We start from the raw sequence: 26,443 nt of genomic DNA, 5'->3' as shown, positions 1-26,443 counted from the left end.
CCCCGGCTCCCCGCTGTCGCCCATGGGTGATCGCCTGGGGTCTCTGCATCCCGCAGGGCTCTGTTTGTGGCCAGCTGTGAACTGAAAGGTCAGGCTGAGTTTTGAGGTAAATTTTGAATATAGGGGCTTCTCAGAGCAGTGCTTGTTTGTCAGTGGCAGAGCTGGTGAGGGCTGGTGTGCAGAGCTGCCCACATGTGATAACCGTAAGGGGAATGGTTCGGTCTTATCTGCACACAGAAGTTGCACCTCAGTAGCCAAAAGAATAAATTTTAACAGACACAGTTCAACACCTTCTTTCATGTTAGGAGTAGCTTAGTGTGGGGATAGGCAGATGACTGCAAGCAATTAAGTTATGCAGCTTAACAAATTACCACTCTCTAGCTGAGCCTCTTTAATTAACCACATGCACAGACCTAGCCCAGTACTAATGTGACATAAAATATTTTGCCTTCAACTACCATGACCATTAATACCTGCTTTACTAGAGTACTCGGTAGCACTAATTTTGACCCGCAGCAGGCAAATCAGCAAGAGCACATAACTCTGGTATCCCTGACCATGCCGTGCCATGTTGTCCACTCGTGCACAGTGGGATGCTGGGCTCCTGGCACTGTGAGGATCGTACTTGGGGATGTGCAGAGGGGGCTGGCTCTTTGTCTCAGAGGACTCAGCCCTTGCATCAGAAAAAAAAAAGCTGCAGCAACAGTACAAAGTCACTGGCAGGGTGTTGTATTGCAGTGGGTTAAGTGTTATCACAGCTCAGCTGCTTAGTTATGGCTTACTAAGTCATGATCGCAACCCTTGTACTAATGTCAGATTGGGGTATTGGGTTTAAAGTGAGCCAGAATAATAGTGTTCACAAAGGATTTTATAATGCCTTAATATAGCAGTTTAAAATGCATTTCAAGGTCTTTCCTACATGCAGAGTTAATTGAGAAAAGCTATTGCAGTTTCAAGTGATACTCTCACTTAAATCAAGTTCACTTTCATGTGCTGATGTGCCCTAAATTACACTGGTGCAGATTTCCAGCCAGGCAAGGCTTTGTAGTAAGGGCATGATGTTCACCAGTTATGAAAAAATTGGGGAGAGGGTTTTCCTGCTGGTACTGTCAGAGGAAAGCCAGCAACTGAGGGCAGCACGTACCTCCCTAAAGTCTTAAAAAAGCAGCAGATAACCTCTGGACTCTTAGCTGTGTTTTCTGCAACTATAAGAAAAGTTATCAGATATTTCCCCACCCAGGTGGTTCAGGTAGTGAACTGGGAAATTAAGACAAGCACCAGCAACAGGCATCGAATGGTGACCTCCAGTAGACTGGATGCCTCTTATTCCTGGAGCAGGATGGCATAACCTTTCCTGCACACACCCGGGCTAGCTCAGCCTCCTGGCTGTGATGTATAACTTACCTTTCCCTCTTGCTGATGCAGCAATCCTGAGCTGGCAGCGAGAGGAGGTCAGGGTCCTTCCCAAGGGCTCTTCCAGGTTTGGGGGATCTGTCAAGCCCTTGGCTTGCCCAGGAAACACAAAACCTGGAAACAAGCTTTATGCAGGTACTAGAGAAGGCATTAGCCAGCTTGCAAGGCTTTTATTGCTGGTGATTATGAAGAAGAAAGGGACCACCTGTCCTGGGTTTTCAGTGGAAGGAGTTTTCCACCCTAATTTATTAATACAAGGCTTCCACGTGACCTGGGAAGTATCATTAATTGGCATTTACTGACTTTTTTCAGTTCGGGCCAAGATAAGATTGGCTGAGAAACTTATATCAAAGTATTTTTGTTGTTCTTTTGATGGAAATGCCCTTTTTACTAGGAGGGAAAACTTCAGTGACTGCTGCTTTTTGGTCTAAATATTTTTTCTGAGGACTGTGAACCTGTCAAAATGCATCAAAACAATGCTTTGAAAGGTTTTTGTTAGGAGAAAAACTATGTTTTTCTTCTGTGTTTCTTCAGTCGTAGCAGAAATAGAAAGTGAAAAGGTGAAAGAACACAGGGCCCGGAGGGAATTCCTAGCAAAGGGAAAATAAAGATAAAGACTCTGCAGAAAACCAAGGTATTATTAAAGGAAGAGAAACCACAACATTTGGAAGATATGACAAATGTTGGGGTTTTTAATTTATTTATTCTGAAGTGCGCATCCTTTTCTTAAGTTAACAGCTCTAACCTTGGTGTTATTCTTATTTAGGACCTCCGTTTGTTTTTTTGTTAGTGAGTCATTACAAGCCTGTCTTTTTTTCTCTATTTTTTTCCCCTATGTAGAGATGTGTGAGTAAAGGGAATATTGCCTCTTGCAGCACCCTCTCCAGAAGGCTGCAGCCAGTTGGGAAGGAGAGCAGATGCTTCACCTCTGAGCACCTTCCAGGTAGGGACAGCAAGTGGATCACGGTATCCGTTCCTGATGCCCTTCTCTGGTGGCTTTTAAGGTCCGTTCCTCAGCAGCTGGGGTGGTTCTTGCTGTGGTGGCTTTACCCCTGGCATGATGGTCCACACAAACTTGTCACAGCAGAAGCCTGTGACCACAGGCTGTGACCACTCTGCTGAGTGCGGTTTTTTCCATTCGGCAGCAGAGGAGTTGCCAGCTCCAACGTCTAGAAGGGATGGAGCACAACGCTTCTGCTGGGAATGATGCTCGGTCGCGTTTTCCCCTGACAACATCTGCATCAGGGAGTAACGAAGTGGGGACGCAGCAGGAGTAACACTGCTTGCAAATAACAAAATGAGCCTCTGTGAATTGCTTTAAAGGCCAGACTCAAAGTCTGAACAAGCTGTAGAGTGCCAGAATTTTGCTGTCTTTATGGGTCTGCCTTTCCCTCACTCACATGTGCCAGCTGCTAAAAATGACTCATTTCTTCTTAGAAAGCTGTCCTGCTGCCTTGGCAAAGCCTTGCTGCTTTGTGCCTTGATGGTAGGATCGCTTTGTTTTTAAGGAAATGCAGCTGAGCCGTGGTCATTACGTGTGTTGCCATTGTTTAGCTACAGATTTTTGCAAGAAGATCGCAAGGAAAAAAGGGTTGTGAAACATTTTGTGCTACTTGTGTGCTGCCATAGAGTTCAAAGAGGGTGTCATCTGAGCCATGTAGACCTCATCCAGTTTCAGCTTTCTGACCTTTGGTCCAGGTTCTGCAGAGTAAGTGTAGGACAACCCCATGTAAATCATGGGTGTAAATCCCCCCCAGATGAGCAAAATCGGCACATGGTGAATGCCAGGGTACTTCCCTGGACTATTCTGGAGAGCAAGTTGACGGGCAGAGACATGGTTCAAGCAAATGTGAAGGCATTTTTGGAGAGAGGGAGTTCTGAATTAGAAATGCGACTTGTATAAAGACAGTGTTATGGTTTGGTCTCCTTCAATGACTGCTGTAAGTAGAAAACGGAATTTATTGCTTGCTTTGTGCTGAATCAGGTCTTCTAACTTTAATTGAAGAGGTTCCTCCTTTTACAACAGTGATCCATCCAAGGACATTGAATTACTGCAGTATTCCCCACAGCCATCTGATGATAAGGGTACGTCTAAATGGTATATTGAGTGCAGACGTGAAATTGCTCTGCCAGAGCTCTTGATATCTGGACAGACTCCAGCTTTGATCCAGAAAGCTGTATGACTGCCAGGAAAGCAGAGCGGAGCCCAACTTCATACGTGTCAGAACGGTCGTGTCTGCTGGAACAAGCTCATCTCATTCCATGGTGTGACTGATAGACGTACCTCCAGGGTTGTCTTCTCTTGATTTTGCCCATACCACCACGGAGATTGTTCTGGGAAAGTCAGGGAGATCTGGGAATAAGGAATAAATTGGAGAAGAATCCACATCTCTGGCTGCCAATTCACAGGATGGAAAAAACCACTGGCTTAGTAAACTGTGTGCTGCAAGCTATTCTCAGAGCGCTGCCACGAAGGCACGACTGCTGTCGGAGGTGCTAGTGCCAGTTCATGTCAATCATGGGGTTTTACTGCTGCACGTGTTCCCCTTTCAGCTGGGAGATCAAAGGCTGTTTCCTTCAATTCATTTGTGTCAATGCAGCCAGGTCCCATGTGGAATCCCAGATACCAGGGGTAGAAACGATGCGTGAGATGAATGGATGTGAACAAGCCCTGGGGAGGAAGCGTATCCCTGACATCATAATGACAGCGTGCTGAATCTCAGCCAGGGGCTGGGACTCTTCAAACACATGCCGAGTGAAGGAAACCTGCCTGGCAGCGAAGGATTTTTATTTAAAAAATTAAGGTGATAAAAACAAGTGTGGTTTCCCAGCTCCTGCCCACTCTCATTTCTTATCCTGGAAATTAACTGGAAAAACCTTGGTTTCTGCAAAACTCTGGGTGGTTCAGAGTTTGACCCAGTTTTAGAGCTAAGGTACTTGTCTCAAATACCAGATCTAGATCTAGATTGCTGCCAGATCTTGGATTCTGGTTTAGGGTCAATTCTACTTGAATGGCCAAAGGCAAATACTTCAATAATATTGTGGCCTTAATTTCTTTTTGGTAATTTAATTAGGAGCTTGATCTGGTTTTGGGGCAGGACACAAAGTGGATTACAGGAGCAACTGGCTCTTTAATTAGGGCCATTTATCTTTTGTTAAAGTTTAACCTTTACTTGCACAGAGAGGCAGTGACAGCAAGGGACAGAGCTTCAGCAGTGTGGTTTTGTGTGCGGAGTGTCAGGTCAGCCAGGTATGCGCAAGATTGCGTGACTGGGAATACTCTCATCTTGCTCAAATCTCACTGCAGCGATCCCAAAGTACCAACTGGCAACTGTGTCATACGGCTATTTATAGAGACCAGGAACTAGAGGGTAAATATTTATTTAGATTCCGATGCTTAATCTGCTACTGGCTGATTGTGTGGAAAGCCTGAGCCCCCGCTCCTTCTGCAGCAATTTATAACCAGAGCCTTCATCTCCTCTCCTTCTCCCAACACTCCCAAACACATTCCCCGGGATTAATTCTGCAGAAAATTCTGCAGACCCTCCGGCACCTTCTGATCCCCGATCATCCCGGCAGGCATCCTGCCCTCCAGCTCTCCTCCCTCATTTTAACTGACTGGCATTCAGAGGTAGAAATTGCAAATCCAGGCACCCAGTGTGCGTGAAGGGTAATGGCACGAAGCTGTCACTGCTCTGTTGGAGAGACAGACTTGTTTGCAATGACGTGGGATGGGACGGAGCAGCGGATGGGAGCTGTGGAGTCACTTGGATTCATCGCTAAGCTGGCTGAACGATGACAGCTGTGCTGCTCTGCCCGCTGACAAGGCAGAGCCACCCCCGTTGTAAAGCCACCTCTGTTACACCACGGAGTCCTACCACAAATCCTGCCACTGCCCACCCCTCTCCTCAACCAGAACAACATATCGAGGGTGGGGACAGGGAAACTGGAAGGATGCTCCATGTTCATCAGCAAGGAATGATGGAGATAACATCTCCCCTGCCCCACCGCAGTCACCGGGGGCTGCCCTGGGTTCAGTGCCTTCCACCACAACCAGTGACCAAGAGACTGGGGCTCCAAGGGGAGGTTCCTCCCAGCCCCAAAAGCGAGGGCTGTAGTGACCCGTGCTGGCGGTGGGAAGGCATCAGCAGAAGTGACTGCAGGTGGGGATGGCTGGGGGGCCGTTGGCACAGGTGGGGTGTGTCTGTGCTTATTAGCTCATTAACAAGGCACATGGTCTCAGCGGTCACACCCCACGCAGTGGTGTTAAAGCATCCTGTCCCCCTAACATCACCTGCTTCTTTACCCATTGCAGGCACTGCTGGAGCTCTGCAGTGCCAGTAGGAAGGGTTGGTGGAAGCTGGTGCCCAGACTGGTCCTGCAAGGGGTGAAAAGTCAGGTAAGCAGCAAGGTTTGTCTCTGAGCAAAAGAGGAGAGGGAACAATCGAGGTCTTGGTACAAGCTCATGTCTTGTCTTGGCATGTGAAAAGAGAGCAGCTGAAAGTGGCATGGGGATCCGGGCCGGTATTTGGGAAAGGTAGCCCAGGACAGTGACGGCTGCAGGAGCCCCAGTTTCCCATCTTTGTGCCAACCCTAGTTCTGCTTAGCAATGAGAGTTCTCTGTGCGGTCAGCTAGAGTTGTTACTAGCAGGAGGTATTGCGGTCCTCCCGCTACAGGACAGTGGTAGCACCTCCCCATCTTGTATGTGTCGGGCTTTTCTGATAAGAACATGCCTTTCCCTTTCATTTGCTGGAGTGTTTTATGGCAGTTGAGAATCCTGTTGTACTCCTCCGTAATGGACTTTTCCTTTGCAATTTCCTATCTTTATTGTTTCCTGCTAGGGAGGTGTGGACACATCAGAGATAAGATCCTTAACTTCTGGGCAGCTGATCAGGCAGCAGATTACTCCAGCGGTCTCTTCTTCATCCCCGCAGTGTCTGCTGTAAAAGCACTATTTCTCAGGGATGGCAAAGCAAGTTTCCGCAGCAGATTTCTCTCCCTGTCTAGCTCTTCATGCTAGAAAAAGTGTAAGAAGGCCTGGTATCCCTAAACTAATGGGGCAACTGTGACTAAATAGCTTGTGCAAATTTGTGCAGGGGAGCCCATAATGCACCCAAGAGCTACCTAGAGCACTCTGCAAAGGAGTACAGCTTCTGGAAGAAAACCCTCAACACAGCCAGGAAAAGAGTTTGCACTGCATGTACCATTTTTATTTTCACATATATATATATATTACATCATTTTAAAACAGAATATTTGTGAAAGAAATGTTTTTTTCAGGTAAAAGCAACGCACCATGTTCCACACAGCCCCTTTGCCTGCCATGTAAAGATGACCCACACTGGGGACAGGCTGGCTTGCAGACAGAGCTTGTTCCCCGTCTCCCTGCTGCTACTGGGACAGCCTATGGTTTTCCTCTCCTCCTCCCCCTGGAAAGAAAAGGTGTTTACCAGTCCCTCCCCTCCAGAGTCAGTGCAAAGCATGCTTTATTGCTCCATCATATACCCCGTCCCCTTCCTGCAGTGCTGGGAGAGACTGGGGCTTCCTGGAGGGAAGGAGAAGGGAGCTGTGTGAAACACCGTGTGCTTTGATACTGTGAAAAAGGCAAGGAAGAACCAGAATTAATAGTGATAGTGTGGTTTCAAGTATATGTGTAAAAACCCATCACACAGAGCTTCACAGAAGGCTGCCACCAGTCCTGACCGTGAAGAGACTGGTCTCTCTGGGGCAGCGCTGGCCCCTGCCAGCCTGAACCCTGCTGCACCCGGTGTTCGGGAGGGATGGCTCGGGGTTTGGCTCGTGAGGAATGGCTAGAAGGGAGAGGTGGTTCTGACAAGCAAACTAATAGCTCAGGCAGATTCCTCCATCCAAAGGGAAAGAGCTGGGAGAGGGTGGGAGTAAAAAATGCTCTCAGATAGGCTCAGTAAATGAGACTCTTCTTTTAGGCTCTCCTCCTTTTTCTATGCACCCATTATAACCTTCTGAATGAGATTCCTCTGCCCACCCTCCCGAACACGCACGTTTCTGCTTGAACTAAGAGTTTTCTGTCCGGACAACTCCCTGTGCTGTGTTCCCTTAACACCTCTCCTGGGGTAGCGTCTTGCACAAAGAAATCCTCACCAAAAGGAACCCCCCTTTCCTCCCTGCGCCCCTTGATATTTAAGGAGCTGGCAGAGAGCACAAGGAACCACGGTGCAGAGCTCGTGGCCTCGAGCGGGGCTGCGATCAGCTGCCCTGACTTGCATCCACGTACGGCTCCCCCAGCCCTGGGGACTGGCATGTACCCCTCTCTGCTACTTCTGGGGTGCATCTCAGCCTTCACTGAGCACTGTGATGCTGAAACCATCCCATCTGTTGATCCTGGGGCTGGGTGGAGAAGGGAATAGCACAAGCCTTTCTTTGGTTCCCCTCCCTACCCAGTCTAGGAGTGAGCAGACCAGGCAGGCACTGGTACCAGTGGGTGCAGCTAAGTTGTAGGCATCACAGAGAGCCAGGTGAAAGCCCCAGCTTGGCCTCTGAGGCTAGAAGAGTGGCATGCTTGCTCAGCAGCTGTCCACCAAACCCTGCAATGATTTAGGTAGCCTTGCTTTGAGCGGGGGTGAGACTTTCCTTCCAACCCAAATGATTCCGTGAACAATCCTCTCCTTGTAAACAGTCATAGCAGAGCCTTCTCCTCATCTTCTGCCCTCATTTTCCAGTTGAGAGCTTCCCACCTCTGTTTCCCTTGCTCACCAGGGGAAGAAGCCAAAGCCCCCGGAGCAGTCATCCCCAGTAGCACCACAGTGGCTAGAAGGTGGCAGCAGGGAGAGCCCGCTGTTCAGTGCATTCGATGGGCTTGCTTTCGTACAAGGTACAATATGTGTCTGGGTTGGTGGTTAAACGAAGTTTACACTGGTTAAAAAAATATTGTAGTTGATCAGGGCTTTATCCCTGCAGAATAAACTGGCTGATTCAGCCCTATAAGGGAAGTTTGGGGTATTCTAACAACGTAGTTTTATTTAGAGCTCTTACTTTTATAGCAGAGACTTTTTTTTTTTTTGTGAAAATGGCTCCTGGCACTGCCAGTCCGAGAGCAAAAGCCTTCTGCATATAATCAATATGGCCTGTGGTACCTTGTCCAGGCCCCCTGCCCAAACTCTGCCGAGTGGGGCTTCGAGGTAGATACCTGCTGCGGCTCTCCAGAGAGGGCCCACCAACCCTACAAAGAGCATCAGCTTCTGGGGAGGGCCCAGCCTTCTCATCTTGGTCTGCTTTGAGCCCAGCAAATCCAACCCTGCTTTAGCCTGTTCCCACCCCCCTAAAGCATTCACACTTTCCCCAACAGCAGTCCAGTACGAACCAGCGATGCCCGCCTTTGCTATGGGTCAGAGCGTGGCGCACACTCGCAGCTCTGGGCGTGCAGACCACAGCTGATGGATACCGAGGTCACCTGGACAAAAAGGGGGACCTGGAAGGGGGGGTTTCCCCTTCGGTGGGAGCTCAGCCCCTCTCTGCCCTCGGAGCCAGCACCCAGGTGGCTGTGCCTGCGATGCTGTCGCCATCCAGTGACAGGACACAGTACTACAGACCAGTCGCCCATTCACAGTCCCAGTTCAAGCTTTTTTCCACTTGGTAACCAGTGCCAGGAAGGCTGGGAGAGGCGAGAGCAGAGGGAGACAATATGCTGATATCCTGAGACAATCCTCCCTGCAAATCCCCTGAGAAAACGGATAAAATGGAAACTTTCCTTTGCTACAGCACCTATTTTAAAAGTTCCCCTCGCTGTCCTGGTATCACAGACTTTACTATGGCTTGATCATCTACCATAAAGCTGAAAAATGTTCTTTATTTAAAGTCTGCTGGCCTTACAGCTGAATTTGGTCTGCAAGGTGAAACACCTTCTCTGGAAGATGAGGATAAATTACAAGCAGCATGGCTTTTTGTGTGAACAAAAGTTCCCTCCAATCGGTTAGAGTTCTTGGAGTGTGTCGGTGAAGTAGTGAATAAAGGCTGATTATCCTGTTTTCTTTTCAAGGTCCTCTGAAAAAGTCCTGCTGGAGACACAACCTAAACCAGAGAACTAGCCTAGAGGACAATGACACGTCAATAATGTGGCTGATTGAGAAAAGGAAAATAACAATTAGTAGTTCATTTTCATCGTGGCAAAAAGGCTCCATCTGGTGGTGTTTTCACCCAGAAAAGAAGGTAAGGTGTGGGGATGGGAAACTGCAGATGATACTAAGTTGGTTAGACTGGTTCACACCAGAGAAGAGTCTTGAGATCTTGAGGAAATCTCAAGATCTGCTCAAGATGGGTGAACCGGTGGCACGATGGTAAATGAAGTTGTGTGTGGATAAATGCAAAGAAATACACTTGCAAGGGGACAAATGAGCTAGGTGGGCATCCGCTGCTCAAAAAGAGTCAGCATGGACAATCCGCTGGAGATTTGTGCTGCTCAGCACAGATAAAACAAATAAAGCAACCAAAACAGAGATATATAGAAGAGGAATATTATAGCAAATATTTTAATGACTTTCTATTAAGCACAGTCCAGGGCACTCCACCTAGGGAAAGGGATACTGCAGAAACAGTCAGGGTCAAAATGATAAGCACAGAGGGACCCTGAGAGGGAAATAGGCTGAAAGGTTTGCTATTCTTATGTTAAAAGAGGCAGGAACGTGGGGGGCGTAAGTGTTATAAAACCATGGCTGGTCCTGCAAAGTGTGAGGTGTCCTCTCTCTGTGCTTGGACAGGACGTGTAGTAACAAGCTTAAACTGCAGCAAGGGATAGGCGTTGAGGAAAAAATCTATCTGAAGGTAAAGATTAAGGTAGGAATCAGTGATACGGGGAGGCAATACTGGAGGCTTTTAAACACAGGTTAGACAGATGTCTGCCAGGAATGCCTTTGTTACAGTGGGGCAGGTGGGCTGCTCTCAAGATCTCTCTGACCCTCCTTGGGCTCTCACGGGGGTCGCTGCAGAAGATGACACCAGGCAGGGCTGCAGGCGAGCCGGGCTCTGCCCCGGTTGGGCCATCCCCATCTGACAGGGGTGTCGGAGCACCGTCAGCTGGGGTCACCCCGCCTGTTTTGCGGTAGCAATACCAGGCAAGTTCCTTGCTCCAGCCATCATGGAAAGGCCCCAGAGGACAGGAGGGCTCAGCCTGTTCAGGGCTACGATACTGCGGCTCCTGTTGTCCCTGGCTCCAGCCCAGAAGGGCTCTGTCTGCATTAGGCGAGCAGCCCAGACACAGGACCACTGCTCATGTCCTACCTCCGAGGTCTCTCCAGCTCCTTCCCCCAGCTGGCTGACCTGCTCTAGGAGATGGGTGATGCTGGAATAGGGTGAGTTTGGCTCAGACAGGGCCAGTCACAGTTTCAAGCCTTACAGAGTAATCTGGTGTAAAAAGAACAGAGCTAAACTATGCGGTCCACACTGGGACGCTCTCCCTATTTTGCAAAAGTCGGAAGGATTTGGGATGGGAGAGTGGAGCCTGCTTCCCTCCTGCCCCCCAAAATCATGTTCAAGCATTAATCATGAACGGAACAAGGTCAAGTCACTTCCCAAAGACAATGTGCCCAGAAGAGGCTGGGCAGCTATAAAACACTGCAGCCCTGGCCTTAATCAGGGCATGCCTGCACCATCCTGCCCAGCTCAGCTCGGAAGGCAAAGAGCTGATGCAGGGATGGGATGCAACTCCAGTGCCTCCCACTGAGAGCAAGGGAGACCAACTGGTCTCCCTTGGGCTACTCGTTTGCCAGCATCCAAGTCTACTGAATGGAAGCCCCCAGCAGAACTGGAGGGAGGGTAGGCAGGCTGCCTACACTGACCATTAGTCATCCCCCAGCTTTTTAGTGTTTGGAAAGCTGCTGGTGCTTCCTAGGTCTGCTGGCACGCAGCCTTTGAGCTCACGGGGGGCTGTGAGGCTGCACCCCAGCACCTGCATCAGCCATGGGAGAGCTGCAGGTCCCCAGGTTCAGGCTGCGGCAGGGAAAACCTGCCTCCAGCGCTGCCAGATGTTACCATCCACTGTCAGAGGACAGGGAGTCAACGTGTTTCTTTAAAAATGGGGTAGGGATGCTTGTTAAAAGGAAAGAGAAGGCTCAAGTACTCGGGCTCAGGAACAGAGGGAAGGTGAAAGCAAGCCCCACATGAGCTTTCCACTGCCCCTCCAGTGACTTACAGACAATTGCAGCAACCAAGGCTGCAATCCTTCTTCAAATGCAGGCATGGTCAAGGCTAGAGCCATTAGAAATGGGGAGCTCTGCACCTGCCCCAGGAAGCAGACAGGACCCATGTGCTCGCACGCGCTGGCATTATTATGACAACGTATTTGTTCCTCCAGACTCTTGACTCCAGAGGAGCCTGTTCTGCCTCACTGCTGCATGCTAGGACTGTCACAGTGATGCTCTGTCCTCAGCAGCTAAGTGAGGCATAAAACAGACAGTAAAGTTGAACCTTCCCCCCCACCCCCCTGCTCCTCTCCATAGCTCCTGGTGGTGTCTCCATAGATGGCAGAGACCCTGGCCCTGTAGCGGGAGGGTCACCGGTCCAAGCTGCTCTCTCTCTCAGAGATTCCTTGAATCCTCCCTCTCTTGGGAGACGTCAGAGCAGAGATTTGAGAGAGAGCTTGGCCGGACCCCCCCAGCCTCTGCCCCCATGTCAGTCAGGGCCTGAAGAAGCGTCGTACCACTAAATGCCCCACCATGACCAGGGCCACCACCACCAGCATGTACTTCATGTAAACATTGTCCAGCTCGAGTGCAGCCACCTAACGGGAAACAGAGAATAACCAGAGCGTGTTAGATCTGCCTGGGCCAGGCTGCTGCTCTTGCCTGCACCCGGGTGACCCCGCCAGCCTCAGCAGTGCCATAGTCCCCAGGCTGCACCTTTCACCGGTGCCTCCCCTCGCCCCCGAATCCCCCCGGGACAGCCCCGCACTCCCGCTGGCTCACCCATCCTCCCTGCTGGGCGATCCACTGAGCGATGCGGTTCCGGAGCATAAAATCCGCGACATAGCGGGCGATCCGGCGGAGGAAACCCGGTATGCCGTGCTGGTAGACGTGGATGGCCATGCGGTAGCCAAAGCCCAGCAGCGCAATCACCCGGCCCCAGTTAATGCCGCTCTCGAACAAGCTGAAACGAAGCCGAGGGTCTGATTAAATCACTGCCACAGCTCAGACCTCCCCAGTCTCTGCATCCCAGGCCGTGGGCTCTCGAGCAGTGCCGGTTGCAGAGCAGGGCTGGGGATGCTGCCCTAGACCTGGAGGCGCATCCCAGCCGCACAGACAACATGGTGATTTTGTGGCCTCCAATGACCGGGATGTGCTTTCAGAGCAGAACACACACAGTCTCGTAACAACCGCTCTTTGCCTCAGCCAGGTGGGTTAGGGATGTCCTAGGGAAAAGGAAATTTCCAAATCCTATCTACACAGCTACAGGCTCCGAATTGTTAGTGGAAGCTTTGGGATGGTGGTTGTTGCCTCCTTCCTGCCCGTCCTGCTTTTCCCTCGGGTCTCCACCCGAGCGCAGGGCGCATCAGCTGCCTGTAGGTCCTGTGTTTTCATGGGCAAGGTTATTAAACAAGCTGGAATTGGTGGTGGTTTAAGTCGTCTTAAGGCTGCAGGCTGCAGCAAGCTCAGCAGCTGCTACACGTGCAGCCAGGAGCAGGAACTACCCCCTACCTGTCCCAAAGCATCCCTCGCTAGTGCCTGGAGGTGAGGAAGCTTAAATGTATCTAAGGACAAAGCATGTTAGAACAGGATTTTCCCTTTTCCTGCATTGGAAGGAAGACCAAAGACCAAAACCTGATCTGATTTTGCCTTAGACTGACTCTCCTAAGGGCTGGGGGGTCTCCAATGTGCCTAGTCAATGCCTCCTGCTCCAGGTTTTGGTTGCTGTGGCTACAAACTGCATCACTGTCTGCAGTGGCACTGATTTATCTAGACCAGTTTTTGAAGGTGCTTTTCCTGGTTTCCAGCAAGGCAAGCAAGAAGGGAAAAAAGGAAAAAAAAAAAAATAAAAAGAGTAGACTCAGGCCCTGCGTTTCAATCTTGCGCCCTGTTCCTGGCGGTCCCTGTCTGCACAGCCGAGGGGAACTGTCTCCTCTGCAGAGCCTTGGCGTGGAGCCGCCACCGTGCAGGTTGCAGAGGGAAGTTAGAGCCCGGGAGGGAACAACAGAGAAACAGGGAGCACAAAGAGAGGGATAGAGGTTAATTTACCTGTTTGCGGTGCGTTAACCGCCTCAGGCTGGCAAAGCGGTGAAAACAGCGCAGCTTGGCTTCCCAAGGACAGGGGAGCAGGAAGAGGACAGAAGAGAGGCAGTTAGACAAGGAACACCGAGCGGAGGGTGCGTGGGGACGGGGCTGCGCCGGAGCCGGGCACGCTCGGAGGAGCGATGGGAGCCCGGGACCTCGGAACCCAGAGACCCCGGCTTCTCTCCTGGCTCTGCATGACCCTGGGCAAACCATTTAACGTGCACAGTGTCTTGGTTTCCCTACAGAGAGAGAGGGGTGAGGACTGAACCCCTTTGACGGCCACCTCGATCCAAGCCTGTATCTCATGCAATCAGGGCAAAAAGTTCTCCAGGTGTTTGTCTTCACTCTTCACCCTGTTGCTGTGCTTTGAGTGGGAGAGCTGGGTGTGCATCGCCTGCACGAGATGGCTGCAGGCTCTGCAAGCCTGCGGAGCATCCCCCATCCTGAGTTAGTCCGATCCTGTTCCATGTGGACCACGCTAAGGGCAGCGAGCACCTGCCCATCCCCACAGCCTGCAGCTGCGTTTGCTTTGTGCCTCTGGAAAGCCTGACCCATCGGGACTTCCCAGCTACCGAGCTAGCGGCAGTGGGACCAGCAGCAGGTCTGCCTTGGTCCAGGGCTGGTCGCACACCTGAATGGGAGCTGGGACGTTCGCTTGGCTACTGATGCACAGGCCACGCTTCCCAGGCACGTCCCCCAAACTTTCTGACCCTGCTCAGCTTGTGCAAGGACTGTGAGATGATTCTCAGGTGAAGACTGTCCAACCAGTGCTCAGGAGCAAGAGCAGAAAACACAGGATCCTCCACGGTGAGCTTGTTGGGAGCTCAACCCAGGGACGGTGGGTGAAGCTTGAACTGATAGAGGGTGGGTGCTGGGGCAGAGCTGGGGGGACAGCTCCTCTGGGGTGGGGGCAAGGCTTTAACCGACTGCGTTGCACCCCGTCTGACCTTCCCTTCCCTGCTCTCCTCCAGGAGAAGGCGTCCAGCCCACGCCGAGGGAGCCGGTGGCCTTACCTGGAGGCTATTCTGGTGAAGTACTCGTAGGCGTTCTCCTTGGTGGGCTGCAAGGATTTCAGCATGTAGCGGAACTCCGCGTCGTACCGCTCGTTAATGTCGTCACCGATGATGGCCAGGCGCCTTCCCACCAGGCTCCCAGTGCTGCCAAAGATGGCATTATGGATGAGTCTGCCTTCCCAGCAAGACCGGTAAGGAGGACCCAGGGGTGGGTCTGTAAAGGAGCCTGGCTCAGGATGGGGTTGAGGGACGTGCAGACGGTTGGTATCAGAGTTTTACCTGCCCAGCTCCTGCTGGATCTCCACGATCTCTGGGTCCATGGGCACCTCCTCCCCTCTCTCCTCTCTCTCCTGTTGGTAGCGGTAGAAGGCATAGCTCCGAAACACCTCCTCCGTCTCCTCCGCCACCCGGTCTTCTGAGAGAGAGACAAGAGGAAGAAAAGTCAAGGGAGAAGCTCATCTCCCCCCTTTCCCAAGTTGGAAAGAGACCATTCCTTCATTTTCAGCCTAAATTTGTGCTGTTTGTATTAACACTGGCCTTTTACAATAAAACAAAAAGAATCCAACGTAAATTAGTTCTCAGAAAACTGATTTTGAAGCCAGTCTTTGTTCTTAGGGACACAAGCCCACCTTTTGAATCCATTTTTGGCAAGAGACAGCTACAGGACTGTCACCACACAAACCAGAAGTTCACGTGCTTGTGCTTGGCAGCGCTCTCCACGTGACAGCACCTCTCAGTAAGGACATTGCTCAGCACAAACAAGTGCAGGAATCTCAGATCCAAACCCAAACTGGAGGCAAAGCTCAGTCTAGCGTTGCCCATCAACCCTCAGGAAACAATCTTGTTTTTCAATGTCACCAACGGTCGTGCCCTTGCATGGCATCAGCAATGACGTGGTGAGCAAAAGTTTAATTGGTCATTTTGGTATAATTCCTTGCCGATTCAATCACACATCACCGGTCTCACGTACACCCGGCAGCCCAGCAGCGGCAACGCCAGGGCAGGGTTTGCAACTTCTGCACGGGCTGCTGGCAGGAACAGAAAGGAGAGGAGCTTTTGAATAACTCGTAAACTGTAGCCCAGAGAGGTGACTCCCCATCCTGCGCTTGAAAGCAGATAAACAGCCAGGTGATAAGTTTGAACTGGATGCCTGCTCCTGCTCCAGCACACCCGTTGCCACTGTACGAGAGCGGACACCCGAATCCCCTGCTTTGCTAACAAATACCCGTGGAAGCACTAAGCCCATTGCACGGCGAGCGGGAGGCTGCAGCCGGGCAGGGGGTGAGCCGGGGCCATTGCGGGGGGAGGCTGGGGCTGGTTTTGGGTGCCACAGCTTCCTTCCCCTGCTCTCCTGAACAAACAGGACTCGGCACGCCAGGTATTCAGGGTTCAGCAGGGGAACGCGCCCATGCAGTAACGTCACCCGGCCCCGACAGCGCGCGAAAACCGACCTGGCTCTGCACAAGCAGGAAGCGAGTCAGAAACAACCGGTGTCGACAGGCGTGCGCCCGTCGGCAAACGGCTCGAGGGCAAGACCCGCACGCATGTCCCCCGTGCCCACGCTGCTCGGGGGAGAGCAAGGGTCTGGAGGTGGCCAGGACCTGCCCCCTCCGGAGCAGGGAGCCCCCGGCGAGGCGTTTCTGTCCGTAGGTACCATGGTGACCGATACCTTATCACACGCGTTACATTGCTCCTGGGGAAAGTACCCGCTCTGTCACGGGATGTCTTTGATTAGAGCTCGGTTTCGGCTGCTCGAGAAGCAATCTGGGCTAGAGCACCGGTTCCCAAGCAGCCGGCAGCCCAGCTAAGCCACCCCGCAGGGCTCGGGGGAGCTGGCCCTAAGGTCCCGGTAACGCAGTTCTTCCCAGTTTCTTTTCTAAGATGCAAAATTGGTAGGGGACAGAAACGGTATGGACGGATCAGAGCCTGGCTCCTTTGACAGGGCGTCACCGTTCAAGGTGGTGATTCACAGACATTAAACGAGGTGCAAAGCCCAGGTAAATGAGTTACTTGGGGGAACGTCAGAAGCGCAGGACCCTGCGGACCCGTGGCTTTAGGTGTTTGACCTGCAAGGCGTGCTGGTGACAGGCAGCAGCACATCTGCACGAGCACCACTGTCTAGCAGCAGTGCAGCTCACTGCAGCCAACCCAGCTAAAACCCTTTCCCAGCATCCCAGTATATCCACCCGCCAGAATGGCCATGCAGTTCTCTGGCCACTGGAAATTGCATTTCCAATGCAGAGATGCTCCTGCCCGAGCAATATCCCAGGGCTGGGACGTGAGGACCTGGCCCGGTGGACACAGCTGTCCTGGCAACACTGCTCCATAAAACCCTGTATCCAAAACATGCCGCACCACTCGTCGCAGAGTTTTTTCCGGCTGGTCACGTCTACACGGCCCGCGTGGTGCTCCGGGGAGATGGGCCCAGCCCTCCCGGGGAAGGGAGAGGACCTGTCCTGCAGAGACTCAGGTTACACCGAGTTTGGGCTGGGTAAATAAAGGTGAAGGGAAATGACAAGCCCTGGTCGCTGTGTTTTCAGGGAATTGTTTTTTGTTTTGCAGGAATGGGTTTATTTGGCGGTAAACAAATCCCACCTTATGGAGGAGCCAGCGGAGCCAGTGACCGCTCCACCGAGAGCCAGAAAACAAAACCGACTGACTCACAGTTTCAGTGAGAGGCAGGGTAAACACACTGCGAGAACAAAAGAGGAAATAAGTGTACCAAAAAAAATCCCTGGTTTTAATTACCCCAGGCGCTATTTTCAGCAACACAAGGACAGGAGAACACACATCTTTTTCCCCCCAGCTGCTAACCCACAGCACCCACTGGGACCATCTCTGGATCTCTTCCACTCAAAAGAAGAGGATCTGGATCAAGATTTGCCTTGTGGACTCCCAGTACCAGCACCAGAGAGGAGGAGAGCGGTTTGAAGCTCCTCTGGGATCTCTCGGCTCCCTGCGGGATCATCGGGGCCGTGTTAGGGGGCTCACGAGCTGCTGTGAACCCCCACGCTGCAAGGGAGGACCTGCTCCGCTTCTGCCGCACGGAGCAGTGACCCTGTCGTCCTCGGTCCCCAGCGCACTCTCAGCATCTAGACCAGACCTACCCCAACAGCCTCTTGCCTGGATCCACGCCGTAGACAACATTGACCAGTCCCCAGCCAGTCTCAAACATGCAACATCTGCGTTTCTGTGCATGATCCTTTGTTTCTCACCGTTCCTATCTCCCGGGGAGCAGCTGCGCTACGGTAAAAACTGGCAGGTCTCACCAAAGTTATCCATCAGACCTTGTTACAACTAAATGAAATAGCCCTGCTACAGACTATAATAATGACAGATGCAACCTGGCAGCATCCCTTGCGAGCTCAGGAGCCAGGCAGTAACTACACGAAGAGGGGCATCTGTTTGCGCAGAGGGAGATATCCAGCCTGGAAACAGCAACTGGCTCCGAAGGGAGAAGACAGCTCCGGGGAACCAAGAATGGTCTCCAGAGATTTCTGCCTCAAGGGGAAGCTTGACTCCACCTCATGGTAGTGGCAATTCAAGTGCGAGATGAGCAGTATCTTCGTTAATGGATTTGGGCTAGCTTCCACCGGGCAAGGCAGCCCCTTGTGAAACCTATTGCCTGTCAATAGCCATGCCAGGATCAAAGGCTGATCAACCTGACACTGCATCGTGCTGGCATAATCCTGCACAGCTTGCACCCGAGCGCAGAGCTTCTAGACAGGGAAATGGAAAAACTGCTGTCCCCAGACACAGGGCACAGCACAAAGCCCTTCCTCTTATCCTGCTCTTTAGAAGAAATATCTTCCCACCCAAAAGAGGAGCAATATTCTCAAACAGCCTCCCGGCAGAGTTAATGGGCAAACACCCTTGGTTTTAAGATAGAAACTAATCTGTCAATAAGGGAGATTCTCTGGTCCAGATTGTGGACTGGATTCAAGAAATCTGCTTTAATTCTTATGTTCAATCACGTCCCACCAACACACCCAGAGTTACAGGCTTGCAGCAGGGGCTGCGGGCTGCAGCAAGGTTTTGCTCTGGTACTTTGCTGCCCAAGCCGAGACCTGTCCCCTGTTTGCTGATCTACCAAAGTGCCAAGGGAGGCCGGGCCCAGCAGGATGCCTGAGGTGGGTGGGCTGCTCAGCTCTGGCCATGTATCTCCCTCTGCCCCATCAAGTTTTTCATAACAGATTTTTTGGGGCATCCTTTGCAAGCCAGAACAAAGGAGTCACAGGGCAATTCCAGAGCAGAGTTATTTCCCAGCACAGCCATCGGAAGGATGACTTTTTTTTTTTCTTTAAAAACGGAAGCCAGATATTGATGGGAGATGCAGTTCAACAGGAAGTCCAACACGCTGTGTCTGTGCTGGAGATAGGAACTGCACGGGCACCAAACAAGAGAGAAGTATGTTTAAATGGTGTTGGTTGCTCTACAGAATGTATGAGAACCCAGGCTTAAACAGGCAGCTCACGTTTTTCCTACTCATTTTGCAGCTGGTCTTGGAGATGAAGGCACGGAGATGCTCACAGATGTATGACTAACGTCCCTAAGCAACTACTTATCAGTTCATGACTTGCTTCACATGCAACGTCAAGTCCAGAGCTAAGACAAACAACCAAGGACCAAACCTCACACCTCTCCAGGTATGTTACGTGAGTATTAAACACACAGACAGCTGAGAAAGCCCAGGTAATCTGAGGACGAGACACTGCAAACTGTGAGTCAGGGTGGCAGGGCTTTCCATGCACAACCCCGACACCTTGGACATCCTGGCAGAGACTGGCATCAAAGCTCTCTCCGGTTCCCTAGAAGTAATTAGTGGATATAGCGATACATCACCTTTCTTAACAAAGTGCTTTGGGATTCCAGCTGGCGTGGTCCATGCAGGAGCTAAGTGTGACCACATAAACGATATTTTCATCACACGGACTAGCCCCTCTGCAATGTAGGGGGGCTGAGATGTATTTGGCATGGTTACCTGCACGTGTGAGGCCAGCCACCTCCATGGCTTGTCCCACAGATCTAAGCCTCGATGGAATTATCCAAACCTTTCCCGAAGCTGTGCGCGTACCCTGGCAGCATGTCTGAACAGGGAAGCACTGCCACCCCCACGTTACAGGTGAGAACTGAAGGAGGACGAGGTTAATGAGTTACTTTTCTGAAGTACGAGCCCTTTTTCCTGAGCTCAGTTCAGCACCGTTGGTGCTGAGCCTCCCACCCCTCCTTCTGCAACGTTTGCTCCCCTTTGCATGACTCTTCCTGGGCTAAGTTGCTCCTCCTCTTCATCACATACAGCCAGGAGTATGAAGCTACTGCCTTCGTCTACAATGCCCTAAAAACACCACAAGTGCGAATGGCCACCCAACCTAGGCAGAAGCAGCAGCACCTTGTCCATGCCCTACGGAACGGCTGGCACAACAAGGGCTCGAATGATGCTCAAGCAAATCCCCGAGCTGCAGATAAATCTCTTCGCTCCCTACCGCATCCAAAGATAAACAGAGCAAGCGAGCCCTAAATGAAAACCAGGCTTAATAACTGTTGACAAAAGCCTTCTTCCGCCCCATAAGCCCATAGCACGTGTTGGTGGAAGCTGCACCTTCCTGCTTCCACTGGAGTCCATGAGGCTTCTGCCTGAGAGGCGTGCAGAGATCCCACCTCCACATTCCAGACGGACCCCCCTGAGTTTTGGGAAGCAGAGGGATGCCAGTACCGCCAGTAAGTGTTCGCAAGCCTACAGGAAGCGTGACTGTAAAACAGTGTGGTTAGAGTTCAGGGCCTGATCCTCTCACTGGTTTTCACATCAGCATCTCATTGGCTTCAACAGGAAATCAGCACACGTAAACAACTGCTCTTATTTATTTATTTTCATACCTTGTAGACTTTGATAAGGGAAGGACAGGGTATTTTTTTCTTTCAGGGTATTCATACAGGATCTAGCACAAATGGTACTCCGAGATGGAGAGGAGTCCAGGCAATATCAGAGTATAAATAACATAATCAGGCCGATAAAATAGCTCTGAGCTGGATCTGAGCTCAAATACATGAACAGTTAGTTATAGCTTCTAATCTCCATTATTGACAGAGCTGCAGTGACTCAGCCTTATTTACAAGTCCACCTGCAAAACAGGTTAAGAAGTCACCCGTGTTTAACAGCTTTCTGTGCAGTGGCATTTTATCATTTTGGGATGAAACGGGAGCTGAGGTTTTCCTGGGTTCCTTTCGGCCCCATTCCCAGTTTCACCCATTAGTGTGAAACGCAATTACACAGTCTGCTGGGCTCGGCACACACGAGCAACGGACTGAACCGCTTCCGACTGTTGGTGAGCCGCAACTTTTCACGGCTGCTCTGCCAAGGCACACCGGAGACCTGATTTCATCCAGCAGCCGATACAGCAAGACCGAAACCAACTGCCTGAGACCAGGCGCTGCTCAGCAAGGCGTGTTTTTCTGTGTGTTTTATACATCAAGCACCTTTCGCTCTCAGGGAAGGTAAATGACGGCAGGCACCAGCCGTACATCTCGCAGCCAGCCGGGGCGATTTGCCCCACACCCCATAGCACCCCGCTATGCCTGCCCGCACAGAGCTGCCAGCGTACCCAGCGTACCCCAGTCCCTGCACACTATTTTCTCCGTGCCTTTCGAGCCCCCCTTGCTGTCCACCGCGCTAATCCAATGCCAAGCATCTCCCAAAAGCATTCAGCATGTGCTCTCCCAGTTCAATTCAGCGTAGCTTTACGGAACCCATTTGTTATCCCAGCCTTGCAAAGGGCCCTGGAGGTATGAAAAAACCATCTTTTCAAAGAAACACAGCAGGGAAAAAAAAAAAAAAAAAGAAAGAATAGGTTGAAAATGCTTCCTCCCCTGAATATCACAGCAATCTTTTTACCTGAGTTGAGCTCTTGTGACAGCCTGCGCCCATTGCTTCCCCGGCGTCCGTGGGCCCTCGGTGGGTCACCGTCGTTCCCTGAGGCCATTGCAGAGAGATGCTTGGGAGTATCAGCTTTACCTGGAACGACGAGAGACAGTAAGTGAACCAGGTTATGAGCAGCCAGCAGGGACGCTGGAGCCTCGCGGCCCCTCGCTCCCTCGCACACCTCCCAGGCCAGCCTTCGGAAGCCCCTTTGGCTGAGCCAGGCGCTCCGAGGAGCAGTGCCGCCTGTTTTTATCTCTGCCAGCGACCTGGCTCCTCCCTTCCCGGCACGCTCGCTCCCTGATTCCTGGCCACACCAAGTCTCTTGGCTAGATTTCTCCTCTCTTCCTGACTCTTCTCAGTAACGTGTTTGCAGACAGTCATATGCCAGAAGAGGAAAGCCACCCAACTCCACTTCCCCACCTCCCCACCCTCGCTGGAAACCTGCCAGCTACCCTCTGACCCGCTCAGCAAGTGCCACGGGCTGCACCGGCTCTTACTCAGCCCAGACGACGGCAGCATCTGCAGTGGCTTCATGCTGGGATGAAAAATCACAGCACAAAGGGCTCTACGACTCCCCGGCTGCACCCGGAGAACACGTCTGGGAGCTGAGCTGCGGGGCTCCGCTGCTGCCCGAAATGCTGCTACCCCGACCTGCAGCCACCGCGGTTCAGAGCGCGGCAAGAGCAAACCAACCCGCGAGCACACCGAGCTGCCGCGGCTCCCGCGCGGAGCTGCAGCGACGGTGCCGATTTCTCCGACTTGTTTTCCACAACTTCTACAGGAGATGAGGTCTCTGTTTTCCTAAATCCAGAGGCTCTAATTCCACCTGTTCTTTATGTCTTCTGAGCTCCTCTTGGAATAAGAAAATTAAATGAGAACCAATGCACAGCTCGCACTGCTCCTGAACTTCATGGAGCTCAGTAGTTCAGGGCTCGTTGCAGCTCCTTTCCCCCTCTGCTCGTCGCACTGACCTCATCCCCTGGTTTCTGCAGAGAAGGAAGCGAGGCCACGCAGTTACCGTCAGGGTTCAAGAGAGATCACTGCAGCTCCTAGCCTGTTGTTTGGCATGCCAGTACATGTTCCCAGGCCAGACTTCTACAGGGCTAAACTGGTGGGTTTTCTGATTTGCACCAGGTCTGAATTCATGAAGACACATCAACGCCCAGAAGTTTAAATTGTATCCTGGGCAAAAATTTTTTACAGCTCTCGTTATGGATATATAACCACCTATGTCAAGAGTAGAAGTGTAATACGTGGTCTGAGCTTACAACCTCACACTGAAGATTATTCAGAAGAAAAAACAAGACCATAAGCAGTAATGCGAAGTACAGCCTGCAGTCAAGTGGGGATGGGGGGCTGGAAATGCAAAGCTTATCAGTCTGGGTTAGGAAGCCATCGTGTATTTGCATAGCTGCGTTCAGGGAGCTGAGCGTAGTGACACACAGATGGAGATGCTGTTTTTTCCTATGCACCTCCGAGGACAGGATTTCCCTTTTCCTCCCCAACCTCAAACATCCCCATCCACGGAAAAGCTGAAACGCGATGAGGATCAGCAGTTGGGACCGAGAGTAAAGCTGGGAGGAGAGCTGACTCCACTCGCCCAGATCAGCAGAGACCTGGGCTCCAGAGCTGCTCCTCTCCTTGCTCTTCTCTGCTCTGGGACGTGGTGGAGACAGCTCAGGGAGTGCTTGGAGTGGATGAACGTGCCCCCGTCCCCTCCTCCACAGAGGAAACCCTCCTGTGCGCCCTCCGCTGCCATCCCCAGCCCCTCCCCGGGCGCTTGGCAAGGCGAGAGCTGCAGCCCCCCTTGCATAGGAAGGCCTCAGTGCCTCTCCAGGGGAAGCAAGACCAGACTCAGAGCAGCTCTCTGGAGTTCGTGGGTAAGCGAAGCAGTACGAATTTCTATCGTACTTCGCGCTGCTACAGCCCAAGGCTGTACCGAGCGCTGGGGAGGATGCGGACGCATCCAGCCAAAGACTTCAGCTGCCTCTGGAGCTTTTACAGTTTGGTCGGTGGGTGCAACCGGCTGTGTTTCACATCAACCCACTGCCTCTGACCCAGACCTCAGCCACGAATAACAGGGAATTTCTGATGCAGACCTGGCCGCTCGGTGTGACGGATGTCTGGGGAGCACAGGAGCCCGGTGCCCGAGAAGCAGCTGACTCACGTGATTCTTCACATTTGCCGCCTGGCAAACCCTTAGGAAGCAGCAGGCTGCGACTGCGGCCGTCATTTAAGAGGAACTTTCATTTTCAGTTTCCTTCTCAATATAGTTTCTTGCAGCGCTTTCTTCTCTTGCAACACGGGACACCGCAGCCCTTTTGCACACACGCACATCTGCGACCGGCAGCTACGTCCCCGTCAGCACGCTGCCAGCCCCCAGCCTGCTCCTCGGGGAGCACCCTAAACTCCCACTCCTGCAAACCAAGTGAATGCCCAAGGTAACTCACTGCCAGTCTCTGCTGGAGGTCAAAGTGCCTCCGACCATCCTCTCCAGTATCAAGAGTGCTGCTTCCCAGCCTGATGCCCCTTTGATTTGCCCCATTCCCCCTTTGTTATGAGAATACCGTGCTGGAAGAGAGCAGGGAGAGGCGTGAAGGAGGGTATGACACCCATCTACTTAAAGACAGTCCACGGCTGCAGAAAATAAAGGCTCTCCAGGACTTGAGACAGGGCTCAAGAGATGGTTTGGGGGAAGCTGCAGGTTACTGGGAGCAGTGTCTGATTCCCAGCAGCTGTTAAAAGATTCAGCTCCACCCCAACTTTTTGCTCTTGTAACCCTCCGCAAAGGGTTAAAAGCAGCAGACAGCACCTAGGATGTGGATTTAGCAACACCTCCAGGATGGCACAGGAGTCTTATCTCTATTAACGAGCACATGCCATGCAAAGAATCAGCCTTCCTGGAACCTGCCAGGCCTCCCTAATAAAAAAAGACCTTTGCCTCAACTGTTCTCATTTCACCCTCATCTCCTTTGCTTAAAGGTCTCTGACACGTTTCCTGTGTGCCCTCATGACACACGCACCACTTCTCCCAACTTTTCTCCAAAGGAAAGTGCCTGGGTGCAGGGAGATGGTGGGACTGGCCCAGAGAGAGAGAGGCAGAATTGCAAGCTGCTGGAGGGGAGAGGATCTGCAGGAGCAGCCATAATCCCGATGAACAAGCCCGGCTATGGGGCTCTGAAGTCACCCCCTGACATGTTATGAAGATCCTGTTCCAGGAAATGCATGGAGCATCCTCTGGGACAAGCATTGCACAGGTCTGGCCCTGGGCCCGTGCACGGGAGTGATTCCATCATGCGGCGTTAGCAGGGCAGCTAACCCTCTCCACGACGGAGATCCCACGGGACTCCTGTGCCCTGCTGCCATCCCTGCTCGGACAGTGCAGAATCAGCCCCGCTCTTCCCAGTCTGGCCTAGAAGAGCAAACAGGTGAGTTTGCCCAGTTTGGTGTTTACCCACCCAGCATGGCACCAGGGTCCAGCTGGCCCACGAGCCCCAGCAGATGCAGACATTGCACCCAGGGTGCCCCCACAACCCCATGCACCCACGTCCCAGAGGTCCACGGTGCTGCTGGGCGGGAAGCTGTGCAGGCAGCCGTGCAAAAGCCTGCAAAGCCACACATGCCATGCCCGCGTCTGAGGTCACAGCCCAGAGCGGGGTGAAATGGATGTCACCCCGGTCCTCAGCGTGGCACAACTCTTCCCACCAACAGCTCACACAATCCTGTGTACCCTGAACCCCTACGCTGAGCGCTGGCACGGGGATGCCGGGTGCGGCTGTCACCACTGCGGCCTCGCAAAGGGGGAAAAAAAAAACCCAGCTGGAAAAAATATGATTAAAAGAGGCAATATTCCCTCTTTGGGGCAACGATCAGCTCCGAGCGAGACCTTTCAGCCCTGGTTCAGCTACTGCACACACCGGAGTGCTGCTTGCTGAGGTACTCCTGCGTACTTTAACCTTGTTCAGCGGGGGGTGCAGGATGAGGCCCTGCGGCTCTGCCCTCCCCCTTCCCGCCTTGCCGGGCTCCCCCGGAGCCCCCCGGCACCCCGGGGCTCCCGGTGCATCCCTCCTCCGGCTCACGGCAGCCTCGGCACCGCCCGGCCGGGCCCGGTGAATAAAGATAACCCATCCCGGGGGAGGCTGGGGGGGTGGGGAGAATCCCCCCGCTACTTACCGCGTCCCGGCGGGGACCAGGCGGGCCGGGGTGTCCCGGGGAGCTAAGGCATCCCGGCGGGGAGCTGCCCCATCCCCGCCGCCTCCCTTCCTGCCTCCTCGCCGGAGCGCAGCGGCGCGGCGCGGGGGAAGGAAGCGAGCAGGGCCGGGGAGGAGGAGGGAAAAGCAGAAGAGAGAAGGAAAAAAAAAAAAAAAAAAAAAAAAGAAACCCAACCCCGGACCATAGATGCAGACGCGGAGCCGGGCAGGGCTCAGCTCCCTCTAGAGGCGCTTTCCCCGGCCGGAGCGTGGGAAAGCGGCTGCGGTGCGGCTCTGTGCAGCACCGAGCACCGCGGTGGCGGGGGGCTGCGGGGCTCCTCGAGGGGCTCCGGGGGTTGGGGTGAAACCGGGGCATCGCCTGGCTGCGGGACACTGTGCGGCGCAGGGGGGTTTTGCTGGGAGCGGGGTCGGAGGCTGCTGCCCACGGCACGTCCCACCCCAACACCCTGCTTGCCAGGATTCCCCGGGAGTCTTCAGTTTCTCCGTGGGTTCTCCAGTGATTTTTCTGACCTTTTTGGTAAGGCTGCAGCACCTTAGCATGATCGGTTTGCCCTCTGTTAGGTTCCCTGGCAGGTAGGGCCAGGAGCCCTGTTAAAGTCATTATCAGAGCATTTCTGGTTTCTAGTAGGAAACTTCTGTGTTGATCTACCAGA

General features: G+C 52.6%; 2 protein-coding genes across 3 annotated transcripts in view; one reads left to right on the top strand and one right to left on the bottom strand.

Moving 5' to 3' along the window:
• The window catches only part of LOC142093196 (uncharacterized), a 31,301-nt gene extending 6,776 nt beyond the window's left edge, over positions 1 to 24,525 (top strand). The window contains exons 3-8 of the mRNA XM_075174140.1: positions 2,254 to 2,356; positions 9,429 to 9,598; positions 14,622 to 14,854; positions 17,226 to 18,208; positions 18,895 to 19,070; positions 19,160 to 24,525. Coding sequence (XP_075030241.1) covers positions 2,254 to 2,356; positions 9,429 to 9,598; positions 14,622 to 14,693 — 345 coding nt within the window. The 3' untranslated portion in view covers positions 14,694 to 14,854; positions 17,226 to 18,208; positions 18,895 to 19,070; positions 19,160 to 24,525. The remainder of the gene's footprint in view (positions 1 to 2,253; positions 2,357 to 9,428; positions 9,599 to 14,621; positions 14,855 to 17,225; positions 18,209 to 18,894; positions 19,071 to 19,159) is intronic.
• BAK1 (BCL2 antagonist/killer 1) lies at positions 9,596 to 21,640 on the bottom strand. Of its 2 annotated transcripts, none has more exons than XM_075174148.1 (5): positions 21,553 to 21,640; positions 14,943 to 15,078; positions 14,664 to 14,807; positions 12,349 to 12,529; positions 9,596 to 12,164 (listed from the first exon to the last, which is right to left on the bottom strand). In XM_075174148.1, exons 1-5 carry the CDS (start codon positions 21,638 to 21,640, stop codon positions 12,060 to 12,062), a joined length of 654 nt encoding a protein of 217 aa, XP_075030249.1. In that variant the 3' UTR covers positions 9,596 to 12,059. The 2 variants fall into 2 exon arrangements, with proteins under 2 accessions (XP_075030249.1, XP_075030250.1); XM_075174149.1 differs by having other exon boundaries at positions 14,943 to 15,075.
• Positions 24,526 to 26,443: the final 1,918 nt, after the last annotated feature.

Source organism: Calonectris borealis, chromosome 26, assembly GCF_964195595.1.
Source record: "Calonectris borealis chromosome 26, bCalBor7.hap1.2, whole genome shotgun sequence".
Taxonomy (NCBI): domain Eukaryota; kingdom Metazoa; phylum Chordata; class Aves; order Procellariiformes; family Procellariidae; genus Calonectris; species Calonectris borealis.
Note: the sequence above shows the minus strand (reverse complement) of the source record. Positions and strands in the feature narration are given on the sequence as shown.

Bases quoted from the DNA above. Each gene is read 5' to 3' on its own strand.
- BAK1 (XM_075174148.1), bottom strand. From the start codon at position 21,640: ATGGCCTCAGGGAACGACGGTGACCCACCGAGGGCCCACGGACGCCGG. The intron at 15,079-21,552 runs GTAAAAAGATTG...TCTCTCTCTCAG, and splicing joins GTCACAAGAGCTCAACTCAG to AAGACCGGGTGGCGGAGGAG. The intron at 12,165-12,348 runs GTGAGCCAGCGG...GTTTCCCGTTAG, and splicing joins TCGCCCAGCAGGGAGGATGG to GTGGCTGCACTCGAGCTGGA.